The 13,057-nt window shown below is 52.6% G+C and overlaps 1 protein-coding gene across 2 annotated transcripts in view; it reads left to right on the forward strand.

Moving 5' to 3' along the window:
• Window positions 1-3,095: 3,095 nt before the first annotated feature.
• Window positions 3,096-13,057, forward strand: part of SNX24 (sorting nexin 24) — a 255,214-nt gene continuing 245,252 nt past the window's right edge. Inside the window, exon 1 of one of the 2 annotated variants that reach the window (XM_069753582.1) lies at window positions 3,096-3,269. In XM_069753582.1, the coding sequence (XP_069609683.1) occupies window positions 3,210-3,269 (60 nt within the window). In that variant the 5' untranslated portion in view covers window positions 3,096-3,209. The remainder of the gene's footprint in view (window positions 3,270-13,057) is intronic. The other variant, XM_069753593.1, reaches the window with a different exon arrangement.

A 13,057-nucleotide genomic window follows, 5' to 3' on the forward strand; every position in this document is an offset into this window, starting at 1 on the left:
ACTGATCCCAATAATAAAATACCAAGCGGTGAGGAGGTGAATACTTGTCAGCAACTACAACAAATACACAAGTGGCACAAACATGGGCATCAAAGTCGGCACCGAAGGGCATTCTCAAAAGGGTGAAATGACATTGGGCCACTGATCCCACACAGTGGAAGCTTATAGACGGATGCCCCACATCAAATTCACGTCAGGCTGGCAAATGGCTTCTGGGCATAAGAAAGCCTCCCCAGATGTGAACGGCCGGGGTTTATAAAGGGTTAAATGACTTTGGGCCACCGATCCGACAGTGTAGGCATGCAGAAGAGGAAACCCCACGCGTGTTCTGGGCACATACATACGCTGGCAGATAAGTGGGCAAACGGACAGTGTTTACAGACCTGCGTGGGACCGATCCCGGAGTGTGTGCAGGGGGACATCCCAATGTGTCTGTCCTGCAGCCCCCCGGGCCATCAGCCGCTATATCTGCCCTGGGTTACCACCTCCAGCATCCTACCACTGACTTCCATCTAGGGCATCGCTATCTGGGTGTTGGCCCAAAGTCATATAACCCTTTACCTCTCACTTACTCCAATGATTGGCCTTTTGCCCTCTTTGCTGCTGGCTTTATGCCCAGAGCCAGTTTGGGCCTGAAGCATGATGTGACGCTGGGGGTCCAATGTTCTGGCTATAAGGCAAGTGGCCCAGGGCAATGCTCCGCTCTATACACCAGCAGTCACCTCTGGGCTCTGTGCCCGCTCTGCTGCCCTGGGCCATGCTCCGCTCTATACACCAGCAATCACCTCTGGACTCTGTGCCCACTGTGATGCCAGCTCTGCTGCCTAGGGCCATGCACCATTCTATACACCAGCAGTGACCTCTGGGCTGTGCCTGCTCTGCTGCCCTGGGCCATGCTCCGCTCTACACACCAGCAGTCACCTCTGGGCTCTGTACCCGCTGTGATGCCAGCTCTGCTGCCCAGGGACATGCTCGGCTCTATACACTAGCAGTCACCTCTGGGCTCTGTGGCCGCTGTGATGCCAGCTCTGCTGCCCAGGGCCGTGCTCAGCTCTATGCACCAGCAGTCAACTCTGGGCTCTGTGCCCGCTGTGATGGCAGCTCTGCTGCCCAGGGCCATGCTCCGCTGTATACACCAGCAGTCACCTCTGTGCTCGCTCTGGGCCATGCTCCGCTCTATACACCAGCAGTCACCTATGGGCTCTGCTGCCCAGGGCCATGATCGGCTATGTACACCAGCAGTCACCTCTGGGCTCTGTGCCCACTGTGATGCCAGCTCTGCTGCCCAGTGCCATACTCCGCTCTATACACCAGCAGTCACCTCTGGGCTATGTGCCCGCTGTGATACCAGCTCTGCTGCCCTGGGCCATGCTCCGCTGTATACACCAGCAGTCACCTCTGGGCTCTGTGCCCGCTGTGATGGCAGCTCTGCTACCCTGGGCCATGCTCCTCTGTATACACCAGCAGTCACCTCTGGGCTCTGCTGCCCTGGGCCATGCTCTGCTCTATACACCAGCAGTCACCTTTGGGCTCTGTGCCCGCTGTGATGCCATCTCTGCTGCCTAGGGCCATGCTCCGCTCTATACACCAGCAGTCACATCTTGGCTCTGTGCCCGCTATGATGCCAGCTCTGCTGCCCTGTGCCATGCTCTTCTGCATACACCAGCAGTCACCTTTGGGCTCTGTGCCCGCTGTGATGCCAGCTCTGCTGCCTAGGACCATGCTCCGCTCTATACACCAGCAGTCACATCTGGGCTCTGTGCCCGCGGCCATGCTCCGCTCTGTACCCGCGGCCATGCTCCGCTCTGTACACCAGCAGTCACCTCTGGGCTGTGCCCGCTGTGATGCCAGCTCTGCTGCCCTGGGCCATGCTCCTCTGTATACACCAGCAGTCACCTCTGGGCTCTGCTGCCCTGGGCCATGCTCTGCTCTATACACCAGCAGTCACCTTTGGGCTCTGTGCCCGCTGTGATGCCAGCTCTGCTACCCTGGGCCATGCTCCTCTGTATACACCAGCAGTCACCTCTGGGCTCTGCTGCCCTGGGCCATGCTCCGCTCTATACACCAGCAGTCACCTTTGGGCTCTGTGCCCGCTGTGATGCCATCTCTGCTGCCTAGGGCCATGCTCCGCTCTATACACCAGCAGTCACCTTTGGGCTGTGCCCGCTGTGATGCCATCTCTGCTGCCCTGGGCCATGCTCCGCTCTATACACCAGCAGTCACCTTTGGGCTCTGTGCCCGCTGTGATGCCATCTCTGCTGCCTAGGGCCATGCTCCGCTCTATACACCAGCAGTCACCTTTGGGCTGTGCCCGCTGTGATGCCATCTCTGCTGCCTAGGGCCATGCTCCGCTCTATACACCAGCAGTCACATCTGGGCTCTGTGACCGCGGCCATGCTCCGCTCTGTACACCAGCAGTCACCTCTGGGCTGTGCCCGCTGTGATGCCAGCTCTGCTGTCCAGGGCCAGGCTCCGCTCTATACACCAGCAGTCACATCAGTGCTCTGTGCCCGCTATGATGCCAGCTCTGCTGCCCTGGGCCATGCTCCGCTTTATATTCCAGCAGTCACTTCTGGGCTCTGTGCCCACTGTGATGCCCGCTCTGCTGCCCTGGGCCATGCTCCGCTCTAGGCACCTGCAGTCACCTCTGGGCTCTGTGCCCGCTGTCATGCCAGCTCTGCTTCCCGGAGCCACTGCGGCCAGGCTGGAGGGCCCTGCATGGTGTGTGGCCCCCTGATTGTGTCTGCAGTGTGGGATCAGAGGCCCAAAGTCAATTAACCCTTTCAAGAACCCCCTTCCGTGCCCACTTCGATGCCCATAGTTGTGACACAGGGGACATTCAGCCTCACACACATTTCCAGGAGTAATAACAGAGGAACCACAATGTAAATGCCAGAATGGCCGGGAGAGGACAGGCCCGTCACCTCCCCGGCTCCCTAACCGCACCAATGCCGCATGCAGCAGCCGCACCCGCAGTGGACGCGTCTACATCGAGAGTTCTCCAGGATTCCCCAATCCCTATGATGATAAGCCCCGCCCCTTCCCATCACGTGACCACGCCTGCATCTCCCGTCCATAGAGCTGCAGGAATGATACGATCATGTGATCTCTCTTAACCCTCTCCGCTCCGGTCTGCCCGGAGTCGGCTCCCTCCGTGACGTCACGAGCCGACATTCCATTGGCCGCCCCCGAGGACGGAGCTCGGCGAGATGGAGGTTTACGTCCCGTCGTTTCGGTATGAAGAGAGCGACCTGGAGAGGGGCTACACGGTAGGGAGGCTGAGCCGTGGCAGCGGGTGGTGGCCCCGGGCTGTGTGCACAATATACGGACTCACCTAATGCACCTTGTGGTAGGCGCCAGAGCCGCCCTGACAACGGTGAGAGCAGCCGGGGTGTCAGGGTGTGCAGCCGGGCCCCCGAGTGTGGCCATAGCCTGACCGTCACTAGCCCGGGAGAGCCGGGGCTTTATGGGTGTCATGGTAACAGCTGCCCAAATCTTCTGCGCTCTGATTGGTCGCCAGGTGTTTTGACTCGTGAAGGAAGGATTTTCCGATATTTGCCGTGCCGCCTGCAGGGCTTATCTACAAATCTGTCTCCGCTAAAAAGCCTTCTGCAGCCTGAGGATGACGCGAGGGTCGCGGGTGGGTGGTGTCGTGGCACGCCGTGGACTGTGTGCATGTGAGTCCGTGTGGAAAATCTGCGTCAAATACCACAGGGACGCCCACAGCAGCAAAATCCACATTGTGCACTTACCACAGGGACGTCCACAGCAGCAAAATCCACACTGTGCACTTACCACAGGGACGTCCACAGCAGCAAAATCCACACTGTGCACTTACCACAGGGACGTCCACAGCAGCAAAATCCACACTGTGCACTTACCACAGGGACGTCCACAGCAGCAAAATCCACACTGTGCACTTACCACAGGGACGTTCACAGAAGAAAAATCCACACTGCACTTACCACAGGGACGTCCACAGCAGCAAAATCCACACTGTGCACTTACCACAGGGACGTCCACAGCAGCAAAATCCACACTGTGCACTTACCACAGGGACGTCCACAGCAGCAAAATCCACACTGTGCACTTACCACAGGGACGTTCACAGAAGAAAAATCCACACTGCACTTACCACAGGGACGTCCACAGTAGTAAATCCACACTCTGCACTTACCACAGGGACGCCCACAGCAGCAAAATCCACACTGTGCACGTAACCACAGGGACGTCCACAGCAGCAAAATCCACACTGTGCACTTACCACAGGGACGTTCACAGAAGAAAAATCCACACTGTGCACTTACCACATAGACGTCCACAGCAGCAAAATCCACACTGCACTTACCACAGGGACGTCCACAGCAGCAAAATCCACACTGTGCACTTACCCCAGGGACGCCAACAGCAGCAAAATCCACACTGTGCACTTACCACAGGGACGTTCACAGAAGAAAAATCCACACTGCACTTACCACAGGGACGTCCACAGCAGCAAAATCCACACTGTGCACTTACCACAGGGACGTCCACAGCAGCAAAATCCACACTGTGCACTTACCACAGGGACGTCCACAGCAGCAAAATCCACACTGTGCACTTACCACAGGGACGTTCACAGAAGAAAAATCCACACTGCACTTACCACAGGGACGTCCACAGTAGTAAATCCACACTCTGCACTTACCACAGGGACGCCCACAGCAGCAAAATCCACACTGTGCACTTACCACAGGGACGTCCACAGCAGCAAAATCCACACTGTGCACTTACCACAGGGACGTTCACAGAAGAAAAATCCACACTGTGCACTTACCACATAGACGTCCACAGCAGCAAAATCCACACTGCACTTACCACAGGGACGTCCACAGCAGCAAAATCCACACTGTGCACTTACCACAGGGACGCCCACAGCAGCAAAATCCACACTGTGCACTTACCACAGGGACGTTCACAGAAGAAAAATCCACACTGCACTTACCACAGGGACGTCCACAGCAGCAAAATCCACACTGTGCACTTACCACAGGGACGTCCACAGCAGCAAAATCCACACTGTGCACTTACCACAGGGACGTCCACAGCAGCAAAATCCACACTGTGCACTTACCACAGGGACGTCCACAGCAGCAAAATCCACACTGTGCACTTACCACAGGGACGTCCACAGCAGCAAAATCCACACTGTGCACTTACCACATAGACGTCCACAGCAGCAAAATCCACACTGTGCACTTACCACAGGGACGTCCACAGCAGCAAAATCCACACTGTGCACTTACCACAGGGACGTCCACAGCAGCAAAATCCACACTGTGCACTTACCACAGGGACGTTCACAGAAGAAAAATCCACACTGCACTTACCACAGGGACGTCCACAGTAGTAAATCCACACTCTGCACTTACCACAGGGACGCCCACAGCAGCAAAATCCACACTGTGCACGTAACCACAGGGACGTCCACAGCAGCAAAATCCACACTGTGCACTTACCACATAGACGTCCACAGCAGCAAAATCCACACTGCACTTACCACAGGGACGTCCACAGCAGCAAAATCCACACTGTGCACTTACCACAGGGACGTCCACAGCAGCAAAATCCACACTGTGCACTTACCACAGGGACGTTCACAGAAGAAAAATCCACACTGCACTTACCACAGGGACGTCCACAGTAGTAAATCCACACTGTGCACTTACCACAGGGACGCCCACAGCAGCAAAATCCACACTGTGCACGTAACCACAGGGACGTCCACAGCAGCAAAATCCACACTGTGCACTTACCACAGGGACACCCACAGCAGCAAAATCTGCACTGTGCACTTACCACAGGGACGTCCACAGTAGTAAATCCACACTGTGCACTTACCACAGGGACACCCACAGCAGCAAAATCTGCACTGTGCACTTACCACAGGGACGTCCACAGTAGTAAATCCACACTGTGCACTTACCACAGGGACACCCACAGCAGCAAAATCTGCACTGTGCACTTACCACAGGGACGTCCACAGTAGTAAATCCACACTGTGCACTTACCACAGGGACGCCCACAGCAGCAAAATCCACACTGTGCACTTACCACAGGGACACCCACAGCAGCAAAATCCACACTGTGCACTTACCACAGGGACGTCCACAGTAGTAAATCCACACTCTGCACTTACCACAGGGACGTCCACAGCAGCAAAATCCACACTGTGCACTTACCACAGGGACGTCCACAGCAGCAAAATCCACACTGTGCACTTACCACAGGGACGTTCACAGAAGAAAAATCCACACTGCACTTACCACAGGGACGTCCACAGTAGTAAATCCACACTGTGCACTTACCACAGGGACGCCCACAGCAGCAAAATCCACACTGTGCACGTAACCACAGGGACGTCCACAGCAGCAAAATCCACACTGTGCACTTACCACAGGGACACCCACAGCAGCAAAATCCACACTGTGCACTTACCACAGGGACGTCCACAGTAGTAAATCCACACTGTGCACTTACCACAGGGACGCCCACAGCAGCAAAATCCACACTGTGCACGTAACCACAGGGACGCCCACAGCACCAAAATTCACACTGTGCACTTACCACAGGGACACCCACAGCAGCAAAATCCACACTGTGCACTTACCACAGGGACGTCCACAGCTGCAAAAGTCACACAAAACTTTTCTGTCTCCGGTCCGTGAGCCTCAGAAGCAGGGCCTATCATCTGTCTCCGCTCCGAGGGGCTTAGAGCAGGGCCTATCCTCATCTGTCTACTGCGCGTGGGGCTTAGAGCAGGGCCTATCCTCATATGTCTCCGCTCCGTGGGGCTTAGAGCAGGGCCTATCCTCATCTGTCTCCGCTCCGTGGGGCTTAGACCAGGGCCTATCCTCATCTGTCTCCGGTCTGTGGGGCTTAGAGCAGGGCCTATCCTCATCTGTCTCCGGTCCGTGAGGCTTAGAGCAGGGCCTATCCTCATCTGTCTCCGGTCCGTGAGGCTTAGAGCAGGGCCTATCCTCATCTGTCTCCGCTCCGTGGGGCTTAGAGCAGGGCCAATCCTCATCTGTCTCTGGTCCGTGGGCCTCAGAGCAGGCCCTATCCTCATTTGTCTACGATCCGTGGGCCTCAGAGCAGGCCCTATCCTCATTTGTCTACGATCCGTGGGCCTCAGAGCAGGCCCTATCCTCATCTGTCTCCGGTCCGTGGGGCTTAGAGCAGGGCCTATCCTCATCTCTCTCCAGTCCGTGAGCCTCAGAGTAGGGCCTATCCTCGTCTGTCTCCGGTCCGTGGGCCTCAGAGCAGGGCCTAGCCTCATCTGTCTCCGGTCCGTGGGCCTCAGAGCAGGGCCTATTCTCATCTCTTTCCGGTCCATGGGCCTCAGAGTAGGGCCTATCCTCATCTGTCTTCGGTCTGTGGGGCTTAGAGCAGGGCCTATTCTCATCTGTCTCCGCTCCGTGGGGCTTAGAGCAGGGCCTATCCTCATCTGTCTCTGGTCCGTGGGCCTCAGAGCAGGGCCTATCCCCATCTGTCTCCGGTCCGTGGGGCTTAGAGCAGGGCCTATTCTCATCTGTCTCCGCTCCGTGGGGCTTAGAGCAGGGTCTATCCTCATCTGTCTCTGGTCCGTGGGCCTCAGAGCAGGGCCTATCCCCATCTGTCTCCGGTCCGTGGGGCTTAGAGCAGGGCCTATCCCCATCTGTCTCCGGTCCGTGGGGCTTAGAGCAGGGCCTATCCTCATCTGTCTCTGCTCCGTGGGGCTTAGAGCAGGGCCTATCCTCATCTGTCTCCAGTTCGTGGGCCTCAGAGCAGGGCCTATCCTCATCTGTCTCCTGTCTGTTGTCCTCAGAGCAGGGCCTATCCTCATCCATTCTGCAGATTAGACTCAACCATTGAAGTCTATAGAGATCCACGAGACACAATGACACTCCACTCTCCAGAACATAAAAAATAGTTTCTATTATTCCCGCCTACAGTGTGGTCCGGTCCAGTGGGCGTCACTGGTCTTGATCGGGCACCTCCTCTCTTTCTGCGATCACTGTCCCCCTTACCTGCTTTTTGTGGATGACGCATCCTACATCATCCACTGCCGAGGGCATAGCAAAGTGTTATAGTGCGCATGTGCCAACCCTCTTTGCCCTTTCCCCGTGCATTGCAGTATTGTTCCCTCGGTGGGGTAGAGAGAAGTATGTCTGCGTAGGAGTGCGATGGAGGACACTGTGTGGATGACATATGACGCATCATCCGCATGATGCCCTAAACAGGACGTCAATCGCAAGAAAAGAGGAGGCACCGGATCAAGACCAGTGATGCCCATCGGGCTATTTTTTGTGTTGTTCAGAACGGACTGGGGACATATAAACAGCATTCTAGTATGCCGTCCCAGAGGGCGTACAGGTACTGAGAAAAGCCTAGTGACCCGTTCCCTGTAAGAGGCCATGGACAAAGAAGTGCAGTCTACTGCTTCAGGGGAAAAGGAGATGAAGAAATCACTGATGTAACTAGGGTTACTCCTGAAGGAAAATCGTTCCACTTCTCTCGGATTGTGATACATGGGACGTGGCTGAGTTCAGAGCTCATTTTCCTTTTGAAAATCCTCAAATTCGAAATATAATCAAGCTTCTGTTTTCATGCAGCTTAAAATCCACATTGGGTTTTCGAAAAGACTTCTCTTTTTAGCAGAGACCCACGCGTTTCTAACAAAGCGCATTGTTCTTAATCATGGCTCTTAAAACTGACCAAAATATACCATATACTAATAGCGCATGTAGGGCAATGAGCGGATCAGAATGGTGAAATGTTACATCATTTTAGTAAGTAAATATATTGGGAAAGCCTCAGTAAAATATATACTAAAAGAAAGAACCTGGCACTCAACTTAATGCTCGTGAGATTTTAATGGTAGTAGCCAAAAAACGTTTCGGTCCTATATCTGGACCTTGAGACAAGCGGGGATTCTGTGTCTGGACACAAGCACAGCACCTATCAGCGTGAATAAGTCCAGTCTGTGTGCCTAAACCTATCTGCGCAAATACCAGACGCAGACCATGCTGTGCCTTATATCAGTGTTTTTCAACCAGTGTGCCGCGGCACACTAGTGTGCCGCGACACATGGTCGGGTGTGCCGCGGGGGAACGGGAGTCAGCTGTTCTCTGTGCCGACTGTCAAGCTGACAGCCGGCACAAAGAAGCTGCAGCGCGCCGGCTCCCGGAGATCAATTGTACTCGCAGACATCTACCAGCTGCGAGTACAATTGAGGCTCTGACCGCTGGGTCAGAGCGACGCCAGCAGCGTGATCAAGTCATGTGATCACGCTGCTGACGTCACTATCCGGCGCGCAGGTGACAGAAGACACTTGGTGGTAAGTGCTCCTGTGCTGTGGAGCTGAAGACACCGAAGATTCAGCGTGGGGTGTGTTTATGGGGAGTATGTGGGGGGATTTATTAAGTGTGTGGGGGGATTTATTAAGTGTGGGGGGATTTATTCAGCGTGGGGTGGGTTTATGGGGAGTATGTGGGGGGATTTATTAAGTGTGTGGGGGGATTTATTCAGTGTGTGGGGGGATTTATTCAGTGTGTGGGGGGATTTATTAAGTGTGTGGGGGGATTTATTCAGTGTGTGGGGGGATTTATTAAGTGTGTGGGGGGATTTATTCAGTGTGTGGGGGGGATTTATTCAGTGTGTGGGGGGGATTTATTCAGTGTGTGGGGGGATTTATTCAGTGTGTGGGGGGATTTATTCAGTGTGTGGGGGGATTTATTCAGTGTGTGGGGGGGATTTATTCAGTGTGGGGGGGGATTTATTCAGTGTGTGGGGGGGATTTATTCAGTGTGTGGGGGGATTTATTCAGTGTGTGGGGGGATTTATTCAGTGTGTGGGGGGGATTTATTCAGTGTGGGGGGGGATTTATTCAGTGTGGGGGGGGATTTATTCAGTGTGTGGGGGGGATTTATTCAGTGTGGGGGGGATTTATTCAGTGTGTGTGGGGGATTTATTCAGTGTGGGGGGGGATTTATTCAGTGTGTGTGGGGGAGATTTATTCAGTGTGTGGGGGGGATTTATTCAGTGTATGGGGGGGATTTATTCAGTGAGTGGGGGGATTTATTCAGTGTATGGGGGGGATTTATTCAGTGAGTGGGGGGATTTATTCAGTGTATGGGGGGGATTTATTCAGTGAGTGGGGGGATTTATTCAGTGTATGGGGGGGATTTATTCAGTGTATACGTGTGGGGGGGGCTGGAATTTATTTAGCATGTGTGGGGCAGGGTGCATTTATTCTGTGGAAGGGGATGGATTTATTCTATCGGAAGGGCAGTGGATATATTCTGTGGGGGTGAGTGGGGAGATGGGGGTGGACACAGTAGCGAGGGGAAAAATGTGCGCTGACAGTACTGGGAGCAACGGTGATGGGATGTGTGAGGACAGTATGGGGAGTCGGGGGAATGTGTGAGGGGGGAATGTGTGAGGAGGAAATATGGAGAGAGCAAAGGGGTATGTTAGCAGGGGGGGGGATGTACAGGAGGAGGCTATTAGAAATGTGTGCAGACAGTATGGGGGGATGAAAGTGTGAGTGGATACAGAATAGATACTGAGTAGTGTGAGGGTAACAGCCAGGAGGAGACAGTATGCCAAGTAGGAGGAGTGTAATGAAGGGGCACAGTAGAGAGACTGGGCTCTCTATGAGGGACACCGTATGAGAAGGCAGTGTGAAGTATGGAAAAGAGAGAGAGGGTAGTGTGGATGGCATGTACCATAAGAGGGACAGTGAGGGTCATATTATGTGCTGGGAATAAAGTGAGGGGCAATTATTTACTCAGGGGCTCAGCCTAGGGCAGATATTGTTATTCCGGAGCATTATAATAACACTGCTATCTTTAAGGGTGTTGTGTCGGGATGTGCTGCAGAAGACAGGAGAAGATGGAAGTCTGCAGAAACGAGCTCTGCCGGTGGATGAGAAGAGTCATCATGGCATCTGGACAAGGTGAAGATGAAAAGAAAGAGGCGACTCCACAAACAATGTCATCTATCAGGTACCTGGATGTAAATGTGTTTTTTTTGTGATACTAATTCTCATTTTTATTTGTTAGGAACATTAAAGGGGATGTCCAAGGTTGTGATGAGTCTGCAGTCATACTATGTGACTGCAGACTTCTGAATTCTCACAGTGCACACTGCTATCATAATTCTCTGATGTTGGTGATTTACATACATGCGGTCACGTGCTGACTAGACATGTGTGGCCTCATTCAATGAAAATGAATTGACTGAGGCCGGACACGTCTAGTTAGAATGTGACCAGAAGTATCCAAATCACATACTTGTGCTGTCATGACCGTCCACTCTGGCCACCGGCAAGGGAGAATCCTGAAAGTGTGCAGTGCTTGCGCTGTGAGAATTCAGAAGCCTGCAGTCACATAGAATGACTGCAGACTTTCATCTCAAACCTGGACGCACCATTTTGTGCCATTTTGGTTGGTGGTGTGCCTCAGGATTTTTTAAGTATAAAAAGTGTGCCGCGGCTCAAAAAAGGTTGAAAAACACTGCCTTATATGACACTACAGTCATTCACTTTTTCATCATAGTACGTAACTGATGAAGGTCCAGATATAGGACCGAAACGTTTTTTGGCTACTACCATTAAAATCTCACGAGCATTTAAGGGACACTGTCACCTGAATTTGGAGGGAACAATCTTCAGCCATGGAGGCGGGGTTTTGGGGTTTTTGATTCACCCTTTCCTTACCTGCTGGCTGCATGCTGGCTGCAATATTGGATTGAAGTTCATTCTCTGTCCTCCGTAGTACATGCTTGCACAAGGCAATCTTGCCTTGCGCAGGCATGTACTATGGAGGACAGAGAATGAACTTAAATCCAATATTGCAGCCAGCATGCAGCCAGCAGGTAAGGAAAGGGTGAATCAAAAACCCCAAAACCCCGCCTCCATGGCTGAAGATTGTTCCCTCCAAATTCAGGTGACAGTGTCCCTTTAAGTTGAGTGCCAGGTTCTTTCTTTTAGTATCACATGGTGTGGGAACCTACCTGGGCACCACTAGTAGTAGTGCACACGGCTTTATCTTTGATATTGCATTCAGTAAAATATATATACCTAATACAGGTCCTTCTCAAAAAATTAGCATATAGTGTTAAATTTCATTATTTACCATAATGTAATGATTACAATTAAACTTTCATATATTATAGATTCATTATCCACCAACTGAAATTTGTCAGGTCTTTTATTGTTTTAATACTGATGATTTTGGCATACAACTCCTGATAACCCAAAAAACCTGTCTCAATAAATTAGCATATTTCACCCATCCAATCAAATAAAAGTGTTTTTTAATAACAAACAAAAAAACCAACAAATAATAATGTTCAGTTATGCACTCAATACTTGGTCGGGAATCCTTTGGCAGAAATGACTGCTTCAATGCGGCGTGGCATGGAGGCAATCAGCCTGTGACACTGCTGAGATGTTATGGAGGCCCAGGATGCTTCAATAGCGGCCTTAAGCTCATCCAGAGTGTTGGGTCTTGCGTCTCTCAACTTTCTCTTCACAATATCCCACAGATTCTCTATGGGGTTCAGGTCAGGAGAGTTGGCAGGCCAATTGAGCACAGTAATACCATGGTCAGTAAACCATTTACCAGTGGTTTTGGCACTGTGAGCAGGTGCCAGGTCGTGCTGAAAAATGAAATCTTCATCTCCATAAAGCATTTCAGCCGATGGAAGCATGAAGTGCTCCAAAATCTCCTGATAGCTAGCTGCATTGACCCTGCCCTTGATGAAACACAGTGGACCAACACCAGCAGCTGACATGGCACCCCACACCATCACTGACTGTGGGTACTTGACACTGGACTTCAGGCATTTTGGCATTTCCTTCTCCCCAGTCTTCCTCCAGACTCTGGCACCTTGATTTCCGAATGACATGCAAAATTTGCTTTCATCAGAAAAAAGTACTTGGGACCACTTAGCAACAGTCCAGTGCTGCTTCTCTGTAGCCCAGGTCAGGCGCCTCTGCCGGTTTATGGTTCAAAAGTGGCTTTACCTGGGG

The sequence above is a fragment of the Ranitomeya imitator genome, chromosome 1 (genome assembly GCF_032444005.1).
Source record: "Ranitomeya imitator isolate aRanImi1 chromosome 1, aRanImi1.pri, whole genome shotgun sequence".
NCBI classification, from domain to species: domain Eukaryota; kingdom Metazoa; phylum Chordata; class Amphibia; order Anura; family Dendrobatidae; genus Ranitomeya; species Ranitomeya imitator.